This window comes from Astatotilapia calliptera, chromosome 9, assembly GCF_964374335.1.
Source record: "Astatotilapia calliptera chromosome 9, fAstCal68.1, whole genome shotgun sequence".
NCBI classification, from domain to species: domain Eukaryota; kingdom Metazoa; phylum Chordata; class Actinopteri; order Cichliformes; family Cichlidae; genus Astatotilapia; species Astatotilapia calliptera.
Genome location: NC_137430.1, coordinates 9,683,010 through 9,694,125, shown reverse-complemented (window position 1 = coordinate 9,694,125; position 11,116 = coordinate 9,683,010). Strand labels below are relative to the sequence as shown.

At 44.1% G+C, this 11,116-nt stretch overlaps 1 protein-coding gene across 1 annotated transcript in view; it reads right to left on the bottom strand.

Annotated features, from left to right (window-relative positions):
* Positions 1 to 6,672: 6,672 nt before the first annotated feature.
* The window catches only part of adarb2 (adenosine deaminase RNA specific B2 (inactive)), a 215,188-nt gene continuing 210,744 nt past the window's right edge, over positions 6,673 to 11,116 (bottom strand). Inside the window, exons 9-10 of the mRNA XM_080305926.1 lie at positions 9,076 to 9,257; positions 6,673 to 6,980 (exon numbers count right to left, since the gene is read on the bottom strand). Coding sequence (XP_080162052.1) covers positions 6,804 to 6,980; positions 9,076 to 9,257 — 359 coding nt within the window. The 3' untranslated portion in view covers positions 6,673 to 6,803. The remainder of the gene's footprint in view (positions 6,981 to 9,075; positions 9,258 to 11,116) is intronic.

Sequence of the window (11,116 nt, the reverse complement as noted above, 5' to 3'; positions counted from 1 at the left end):
TAACTGGATTCCAGGAAGCTTCAATTGTTACACTTGTGCAATATTTTAAACATGAAGTCATGCTGTAGTTTCTCACACGTTTAATCGACTTCAGTGCTGTAAAACCCACACAAAAGACTCTGTGTACCTGTGTGACTGCTGTAGCTGTAGCTCGGTGTATAAAGGTGACTTACTGAAAAATCTGGCTTCAGACTTCACTGCTGTTTCTACCCACAACACAAACGGGATGCATTCTGAAGTAGCATGAATCTGAAAGTGTAATAATCTTATTGAAATGCCTTACATTGCATTGAGGAGAAAAAACCCGGTGCATGGGCCTTATCTATCCAAGCATCAGTGCACTTTTCCAAATGCTTGTTAAAGAACTAATTGTGTTCCCGAGCACAGCAAAGATAGGATTTTTATTCCTGTTTCATTCAGGGAACTCAATTTGGCGCCCACCGGTATCAATGTCATTTTAATCTGCAGGTAGAACGGCACGGCCCGATTCGTGCCCCGCTTATGAATTTCAACCTGGAGGAAATATGATTTTGGATTGATACATTAAATTATTGCGTGCCAGGCTGTAGGGGTAAAAAAAAAATAGAGTGGATGGGCTTTGCTTCACTGTAGCGAATCATATTCACCTCAAACTTCATTATGTGATCTACTTTGCATACTTTATTGTGACGGGTACGTGCTCTCTTGACACTTTCCAATAAAACGTGTGATTTCCTTTTTCCAGTCTCACATCTCTTTTTCATCCTATTCAAACACAAGTCCCTTGTTCCCTTTTGTTCACTTCAGATGTGTTTTTGAAAGGCGCACTTTATTCATCAGGTAGCTTCGAAAAACAATGTAAAACTGGTGTTGATGAGAACAGATTTAAGAGGTGTGTGGATTTAATGAGACTTTTAATTTGCTTGTTAACTCATTCTTAAAGGAAGCCATGTGGAAGCCACAGCGATGCACAGAGCAGGCATGCAGCTACTTTATTTCTTAGTGTTCAACTTCTTCTATTTCTCTTTTTCACTAATGTCCAAGAACATAAAGTGGATCCGTCTGCTTCTTTTGCTTCCCCAGCTCAACAAGGGGCTTGGCTCAGGATGCCCAGACACCACCTCCTTAACTATATAAAGAAAGAACCAATCAGGAGGCTAATGGAAATCAGAAAATGTTATCAGTGATAACACCAAAGCAAAAAAGCTTGGGATTTGATTAAAAATTCAACAAGTTATAATGATTTAAGTTATGATTATATCTCCAACCAGTAACAATGTGGCAGCCTCTCTGAAGCACACAGTTCGTAAATAAATATGTTTTCATCTACTGAGTTAAGACAACGTTCACCTTAACAAAGTAAATAATATTGGAAACCTGGAAAAGAGCATTTTTATGCTTGTGGGTCCCTCATCTTGAAATCAGTGATTTTCTGATTTGATCCCTGAAATAAAGTCTGTGGATAACACAAACTAAAATTTTTCATATGAAGCTTTCATATTTTTGCAGAAATTAAAGGTTGAGGTCGCGAGGCTGGTTTAGTAAGTCTGGGCAATAACATGTACACTTGAAAAAATAAAAGTGGCATCATTTTGTGAAGATTGTTTTTCTGAACTAAACAGGCAAGTGCGAAAAACTGGTTTCCCACATAGCTCGCAGACATTCATATCTGCAGTACACTAAACTACTATGAGACACAGCTTAAAACTCTGCCACACCTCTGATCAGACACTTATTATGGTCTAGTGTTCAACTTGAAGAAATTAAGTTTGCACGGTTTCCACTGCTCACAAGTTCAGTTTCCTCTGTAATATTTGTTTCTTCTTAAACAACGTTTCAGTGGATGATGTTACCGTTAGCTTTCGGCCTCCGATGGAGGCGTAATGTCCCTCCAAACTAGTTCATCATGTTTTTCCCCAGATTTAACGAGTTCACATGTTCCTGCTAATCTTGAGCCACTTGTCCCTACTTAGTTTTGACATATTGTAACCATCTGTCAGAAACTGAGAACGTCTTTGTCCCAGTGCATTTTTAATATTTACCGTCTACCTGAATAGAATTAAGGATTTATTACATGTTTTATTTCTATTTTAAACAAAATCTTTTTTTTTTAAATCTGAAACTGTTGTAGACCATACCCCACTGGTGTAACCCTACATGATGACACAATATCATGTGTTCTGGTTCCTAGATTTCACTGAGAAGCAGCATGAAACTGGGAGTCAGAATATGCTGTGGACCTTCACCTCTCCGTCCTCGTCCATTAGATTAGAGCTGGCTGGCTGTGACCAGCCGCTGGAGCAAATTGTCAATTACGATGTATATTGTTGAGCACACAGCCGACTCCGTGGCCTTAGGGGAAGGGGTGGAAGCTACTGAGGAGACATGCCTTAAACTCCCTGCACCTCCCCCCTCTTTGTCCTCACTCGATCCTTCCTCCAGGCTAATTTTTGGTGGCTGGTCTGTGTGACACCTGCCACTGAGCTTAACAGAGATTAACCATTTCCCCATGGATTTCCCCTGGGAGATGCAGGAGAAGGGAGGCCTCTTTAATAATAGTCTGGATGCTCTGAGCCTCAGAATATGATGGCACAAAAAGGTGGCCATGAGAAAATGTGAACAGGCCAATATCAGTGCTCAGTATAGACCAAATATTCTCCATCTACCGGGTCAAACGTTCTCTTTCACCCTGCAATCAAACTGACAGTAAATGTGACGAGAAAAAAACTTCAAAGACCAAAATAAAATTACAAGATTTTGAGGTTTTATTCACATATACAGTACAAACATTCACTTTGTATTTGTTACTGAAGTGCAATTTACAGACCTTAGCAGCAATTCTTCATAGACTTTAATTTACATCTTAATTAGACATTTTAGAATCTCTTTCACATCTTTGTCAACTTTGTCTTTTATACTTTTTCTATTTTTTTTTTACATATGTACACTGTTTGTAGAATATTGCCATTCAGACACAGCCTATATTTATTATATCTCTGAAAATAAATGTGTGAAAATCTGTGTGATGGCTGATGAAGCCACTATCGAACATGGTGCAGAAACGATGACAAACGTCGACAAAGCAAGTCTGAATATGTGGCTTCTCAGAAATTCTAATGTGCAGCGCGATGCGATGAAGGACCAACTCTGTTCTGACACACAGACGGCGTTTACACAAAATCCGAGATTTGAGTCTGCTGCATTTTTTTTAGCACAGGTAAGGTCTAAAAACTGGAGTGCTCTCACTGAAACTCCCATTAGCCTAGCTTGGATTAACGAGCGCATCGAAGAGGACCTCTTGTGCTTTTCTGTAATGGATGTGGATACTTTTCTAGTGGTTGATGGTTGTATTAAACGTGGCCAAAGTTTTAAATACCAGGGTAAATAATCCCCGTGAGCCAAAAACCCAGGCTTCACACAGAGGCTCAATATCCTGAACATCGCTTTGTATAAAACTGTTTCAAACCTTCCAAATTGAACTTAAGACGAGACATTAAATGGAGTCGAACTAGGGCCGAGCTGTACTTTAGTGTGAAACTGATTTGTACCACAAGAAGGCGTCATGAGTAAATGTAGCCTTCATTTTACACGTTCTTCTTACCCCGCAGCTGTAAAAGGCTGATGACTGAGTATTGTTGTCACCCCATTGGCCGACATGGACCCCCAACTTTGTGAAGACAAGATGTCACCTATGATTTTCACTTGCTACCCGACCGTATCTGCTGAAATTCTTGGACAAGTTCGAATCTCAGTCCGGTCTTTAAGTCTGACGTCATTAGCCGTGTCTGGGCCCAAACTCTGCTGCAGGTCCCAAAGTCAAACGATCACTGCAGCATCACTCAGAGTTGAAAAACTGTCTAAATTCTTTCATCTCTAATAAAATGATCAGCGTTCCTGCTCTACCAGGCGTAACAATTAAGTTTAACATCCAGGCATCCATGAAAACAGAATTTATGAAGTTTAATGGAGTTCAAAGTTAGCAGGAAGTTAGCTAGTTTCCATCTAAACATAATATAACATGTTCTGACAGAACATTCTGAACATTTCTGAAACAAATTAAGACGTACAGCTCTGCTATCACTTCCCACATAAATGAAGGCAGGAAAGCAAACAGAAGTGATGTTTGTAGGGTTGTGCTAGCTGGTATATAATGATATGCTACGTGATCGCTAGCGACACAGCTATGTTAGCAGAATACAAACAGGGAATCTGGAGGATGAACGCTAACGAACGGAGGACTTTTTTCCACTCGATAAAGTTAACGTGAGTGTTCACAGTGGTTAGGGACAAATGCAATCACATGACAGGATGCTGCAAACAGGATGCTGCAAACGGACCAAACGTCAGTCAGGAGAACCACCGAGATAATCCATCAATAGGAGGCTAGACATTCATATACTGCTGCTGCATGGGCTGGGCTGTAGTTGCATCATAAGGTTTTGAAAACTGCGCTTTAAAATGATTAGCAGTAATAAAAACTGAGAGAGGCACAACAGCCTTATTAAATGCAGAGTAGTTTGGGCCCAGAAGCAGGGTTCATCACGCCATCACTTAAAGACTGGATGACTTCGACCTCAACGTCGAGGTCAGAGGTCAAGTTTTCTGATGGCTTATTTCAGATAACAACGGGCTGCACTTAGTCCCAGTTTAAGATAAAGATAGAATGGTGTGGCTAATGCAAAGCAAGAATAAAAATACAGAAATGAGCGTAACAGGTCCATATGAAGTTGAATCTATTAAAACTGCCATTACTAAAGCTGGATTTATACACAATGACACAGTTTCCACTCATATTAAGACTTTGTCAAGAAACTTTTAAAAAACCCGGTGCATTCTTCTAGCTTACGGTAACTTTGCCTCCTCTAACATGTAAACACACATCTGGGGCCTGCAGGAAGCGCGACTGACGGTCTGCGTTTTCTCACCGTTTGGACAACAGCAAGGATGAATGGCCTCCTTCTTAAACATCTAACAAGGCGATTATGCTGCTCACAACAACGGCTGCCAGCATGAATGAAAGAATGTGAATACAGTGACTCCACAGAGGTGGTGGTCACTAAGAGTCACCTATAGACGGCAGCTCCAGTGCTATTAATCTTCATCGCAAAGTCCAATCACAACAACACCCAGTCACTCAGTGCTGCGCAGGTGATCATAATGTCATTATGGATACAATCATAATAAATCCAGGTTTAGGGAGCAACATAAACCCTGAGGCCTGGTCTCTCAGGCAGGGGTGCATAATTAGGTAAAAGGGGATGTCACACTGTGTTTGAGTGCAAACTGCCCAGTTTTTAAGCATTTTGTTAAACACATTTTTATGTGGAGAATCACTTCTGCAGCTTTTTAAAATTTCAAATGTAAGAAGAAACTCTTCCACATGCAGTTTTTGTGTAAAGCCGCCCGTGTGTCCAGTCGTCTGATCTCCAGTAAAGGCTTAGCTCTCCAGCTGTGACACTGTAATGCTGCCAGGACAGGGGCTCACAGCAGGGGCAGGACAAAACACAAGAGCGACCACTAGATGTCACTCTCACTACTCTGAACTGGGCCGCAGCGCTACCTTGACTAGAGACAAAAACGGCAATGACAGAGCAATACGAAGACTATAAACATTTAACTGATTTAAAAGGACAAAAAATGGAAAAAAATCACGTAAAATGCTGCGTTCATGAAATATGCAAAGACATAAAATAGTGTGAGGTGCAAATTTACAAAAAGAAACAAAACAAACTTCACTCCAAGGTGGTCATGACCACAGAATGACAGCTTGCTCGGGGCATCAAGGCTGATGACTCGCCTCCATAAGCAGCTGCTATTGGTGGCGACAAGATTAGCGATTAAGATGCGTGGAAACGGGCATGAAACCAGGTGGAAAAAAACGAAACAAAACAAAAACTCAGGTCAGGCAGGTCAAAAGACAAAAGGAGGAGAGTAAATACACCACTCCCCCTTCTCCTCCATCACTCCACGCACTCAGGGCAAGCTGTAATGGCTGCGTTTATGTACCTCGCTTTCTCTTTTTACCCAGAGGGGTGAAGATGAGAGGAAGGGAGGGATGGGGGAAAAAAAGGGTGGTGTATTAACCTGTCCTCGTGTCATGTTAAACTCCAAGCGTGGCGGGGAGAGGTGAGGAGAGAAGGACGAGGAGGTGGAGGCAAGGGAGGAGACAGAAAAGAGGGCAAAGGAGGGAGCGACGGAGAGTCAAAGGGTGAGTTAAGAGGAGGAGGACAGAGATAGAACGAGGAAGAGAGAGAAAGGTGAGCTCTGAAGCGACGCTCCGTCCTTCTTTTTCCTCACTCGTTCTTCCCTTCCTCTTTCTCTATCACCCGTCACTCTGACAGGGCCGGTAATTGGACGAGGACCTCTCCCTCTCTTTTTTCCCTCTGCTTCTGTCTGTCTCGCTCTCTCCCCCGTGGCTCTACTCCTCAGCGGGAGCCTTGGGGCCCGGAAATAGCTGATGACAAGATAGTGGCTGCCTTTCATCCCCGCTCAAGGTTACCCCACCCTTCCCTGACAGCCACAGAAGAGCTTGGGGGTGGTGGTGGTGGGTCACATTTAGGTGGGTGTTTGCTTAAACTCGTGTGTTTGTGTGCTTAAAGAACACCAACTCCACCCTCGTGTCCCGTTTCTTTTCAGACGTCCAGTCAACCTTCCGCCTGCCGTCCTGGGTGTACGTGGAGAATGAAATGCAGACACACACACACATGCTGGGCTGACAGCCTTGAGTTTAGAGGTTAAACTGGGTTGTGAAACATAGACTCATTGGACCCTAAAAAAAAGAGATGCTTAAACAAACACACCCTCACACACACTCTCTCTGTCACTCAGTCCGACAGCAGGAACTGCTCCTGCTCTGGGGGTTTTTTGACCCAGGTGCCGAGGCCCATTTCCTGCAGAGACCTGAACCACTGCTGCTTCGCTGTCTGGTAAGGGCGCGCCGCCATCTTGGCCTCGCCGTACATGAGCTGGCGGTCCGCCGAGCTGGACGCGTGGATCCCCAACTGAAGAGGGCGCGGATGACCGGGAGAGAAAGTGATGGGTGGAGAGGGGAAACAAACACAAGAAGAGAGAAATTGAGAGTCAGATAAGAGCGGAGTCAGACGTGAAGACGGGGATGGAGAACAGAAAGAGAGAGAGAAATAAAGCCGGGGCAGAGGGGCGAAAGGTTTAGCGAGCAAAACAAAGCGAATGAGCCGGCACAAATGCATTTGGGTGGGGGCTGGGAGCAGGCGCAGGGTGGAGGGGGGCTTCAACAGCTGTGTAATCTCCCCATTTAAATTTCACAAGCAATTGAACATTCTCTGTGCTTTTTGTGCATTCCTATTGTCACGAGGAAGGGGGAGGTGGGGGGGCAATGAAGATCGGCAGGGAGACAAGTGGGGAGAGAGAGAGGGAGAGAGCAAAAGTTTGTTTTGGAGATTAGTGCGACTGCTCTTGCGTGGCCCCTTATATGCGGCGCGCAGGGAGCACTTAGGGTGGGGGCCTCCTTGAGTACTTCTCCAAATAATTATGGTTTCATAGTCATTATGCTTTAACGGCCGCCATTTGGCGATGCAGGCAGTGTCTGTTACGTAAAGTTTCAGAATGGAAATGAGAGTGCGGCGGGTAAAGATCCGAGCTGTCAGCTTTTTGATAAGCCGCACAGACAGCAGATGTTGCCAGGCAGACAAATGTATCTACGGCAGAGAGGAGATTCCACATTTCCACTGCACACAGCTCTCTGCTTCTACGCGTGTCTGTGCCTTTTGACTGCTGGCATGCATCACTGTAGTTAATGCTTGTGTGTAGCGGCTGTGCGCACGGGATTCCTAATAGCAGTGGATTCCATATTGTTTCCAGCAATAACTGAGTGATGCCTTTGGCTTTGCTGCACGAGAGCACTTGCAGGGCACAGAGCGCTGAAACTTGTAAGATGTGATTATTGTTCAGCCTTATATTAATTAAATAGGACATCGTAATATTTTTCTGGGAACTAAAAGATACAATGTGGGCAGTGTTTTGTTTATTTTTAATTCACTTTTCAATTGGTGGAACTTTATCCACAGCAGACATTTCCGCACATCATAGCAAACAAAAGAACGGTGTAATTATTAGTGTGACGGGCGCCGCGTTCCGTTTAGGTGTTTTCTCTAAAACATCGAGTCTAAATGTTTGCTGTGAGAAAGTCCTGCAGAAAGAGTCAGTGATTCTGATGAATCGAATAAAACTGGAGTTAACTAAGCTCATCTGGAGGTCACTGCAGTTCCTCAAATACCCACTTGAGGCCCGAGCTGAGAGTGAACGCTCAACTTTACAAAAGGAAATAAACAGGTTTCAAACTGAAACAAGAAAAATTATTTTTGTGTTTATTGCTAATTTATGTCTTCATAGCAACCCTGAGGTAGCTTATATATATCTCACTGTATTAACTGTATCAAGGCTCAAAGAAATGCTTTATTGCACTGCAGGAGCTGTCTGCTAGGCAGATGATCTGAGTCACTGATCTGGACTGATGTGGTGTTTGTCAAGTAGTTAACGAGCCCGTCATAACTTAAAGACCTTCTAGTACCTTATTATGCTAGTAGAGCACTTCACTCTCTGACTGCAGTCTTACTTGTGGTTCCTCTGGTATTTAAATGTAGAATGGGAGGCAGAGCCTTCGTCTTTCAGGCTCCTCCTCTGTGAAACCAGCTCCCAGTTTGGATTCAGGAGACAGACAGCCTCTCTACTTTTAAGATCAGGCTTGAAACTTTCCTTTTAGATAAAGCTTATAGTTAGGGCTGGCTCAGGTGACCCTGAATCCCCCTTAGTTATGCTGCGATGGGCCCAGGCTCATGCAAGTATTTCTTCTTTGCATTCGGTTACAGCAGATGGCCCCGCCCCTCCCTGATCCTGGTCCCTCTGTGGAGGTTTCTTCCTGTTAAAGGGAGTTTTTCCTTCCTACGATTGCTAAGTGCTTGGTCATAGGGGGTTTGTCTGATTGTTGTTGTTTTTTTTAACATTATATTGTATTTTGTAGGGCATTTACTATATAAAGGGCCTCGAGGTGACTGTTGTTGTGAATTGGTGTCATAAGGTCTCAGCCACTTGACCTTCGCCACAGGTGCCTTCCCTCACCTTGCGGTACAGTCTGTTCCAGCGGGTGAACAGGGCGTGCTTGCAGAGACGTGAGGGTGTCCCTGAGTCTCGTCTCCGTCCAGTTGCGGTGTTGACCACTTCCAACTGTGCGTCACCCAACGTCCAGTTGACGCTCACACACGACGCCTTCCCCGGCTGCTGATAATCGGCACTGCTCAAGCCTATGTGGAAGACAAGAAGATACAAATGACATCATGACATGTCACATGGTTTTGTGAGTGAAATTTTGCATCTGTATGTTTTCTGAACCTCTGCTTTGTTATTTGGTTTAACCTTCTGCCACCCTCGCCTCACTCTGAGGCTGGAAGACATACAGGTTTGCAGGGATGCACAAAAACGATACGATGGCTATGTAAGTATTATAGTTTTGATACACCTTTAGAGAGCAGGTTGGAAAAGGAATGAAGCACATAAGCAATGTCTTTTTATGCTGTAAATATCATCTCCACACTCTAAGATCGACTGCTGCCTACACTGGACTGTCACTCTGTTCTCCACTCTCTACATTTCTTTTTGAAATAATTAGCCTCGCAGCAAAGCACACAAAGTGATCAGCAGAGGAAAGTGAAAGAGAGACAGCGGTAGATGGAAAGTGGAGGTGAGCGGCGATCACACGGCCTCCGTGGAGAGAATTAGCTGCCTGCACTGAGAACACAGGCGCTGGCAGAGGTGCTGGGCCTGTGGCGGGAACAGAGCTGACAGCAGGGTGAGGAGCAAATGAGGGCTCAAGGCAAAATGTTCCTGAGAGGCCAGCGTGGGCGTTTCATAGAAGCTGCATAGGAGTTTGGATTCGCACCCGATTGTACAGCCTGAAGCAGGAGAAAATGTTGAATCTAAGCGGCACTTTCTGGGGCAGAAAATGTAACAAATATGGAGTGCCAAACTCTGCGTTTCTTCAAAAGGCCACTTGAGGCTGGGTACAAAAAGCAAGTCAATCCCCAGAGACTTCCAAGTTAAAATGCCAATTTTTACTGCAGAAATAACTATATTTAAATCCTGGTACAAGAAAAATTTTGATCTCTATTGCTAATATGCCTTTCACACAGTACGGGTGTGGATTGCTTTACAACTTAACCATTAAATTATCTCATGTATTAAAGATTTGCAGAGGGTGTCAAATTCTCACCACTAGATGTCAGTAGATTGCAGATTGCGGTTAACTGAGTTCTGTTTTTGTACCCCTCCCAATTCAAGTACATAATCCTAGCTGCTATGTTTCAGTCAGCCAAAAGAGATCAAAACTATATTTAGATTATTCCACATAATAGTTGTGGCCAGTCGGCATATTTCTACCAGCCTACCGATCAAATCCAGTTCTAAGGAACACTTCCAGCCTGCTGTTTACCTCAGCTGTCAATGCAGAGTGAGAAGTGTCCACCTTTATTTACTCTGGAAGAGGCTGTAAAACTTTCTGAAAGGATCCGGTACAGGTCAATGAGCCGGAGAAGCTCTCTTTTGATCGATGACAGTCATACTGAAGTGAGTTGTTAGGTAGCAGTGTTGTTTTTGCTGCCGTTGGCTGCAGTTCGTTCATGAAACTTTCTCGGAAGTAGATGTAACAGTTTGACTGAGGCATTTAGCAAATAAATCCTCCTACAATGTGACAATATAAACAAAATGTTTATCAGAAGGAAAGAAAAGGAAAGGATACTCGGGTCTAATGTGAGCTGGCATAATGTTAGCTTATAACCAGCTGTTGTTGTAGCCTGCTCTTCCCATTTAACTCTTCCCAAGAGTTGGGAGTTCGCCTTGTAATCGGAAGGTTGCTGGTTCGAGCCCCAGCTTGGACAGTCTCGGTCGTTGTGTCCTTGGGCAAGACACTTCACCTGTTGCCTACTGGTGGTGGTCAGAGGGCCTGTAGCGGCAGTGTCCAGCAGCTTCGCCTCTGTCAGTGCGCCCCAGGGCGGCTGTGGCTACAATGTAGCTTGCCATCACCTGTGTATGAATGGGTGGGTGACTGGATGTGTAAAGCGCTTTGGGGTCCTTAGGGACTAGTAAAGCGCTATACAAATACAGGCCA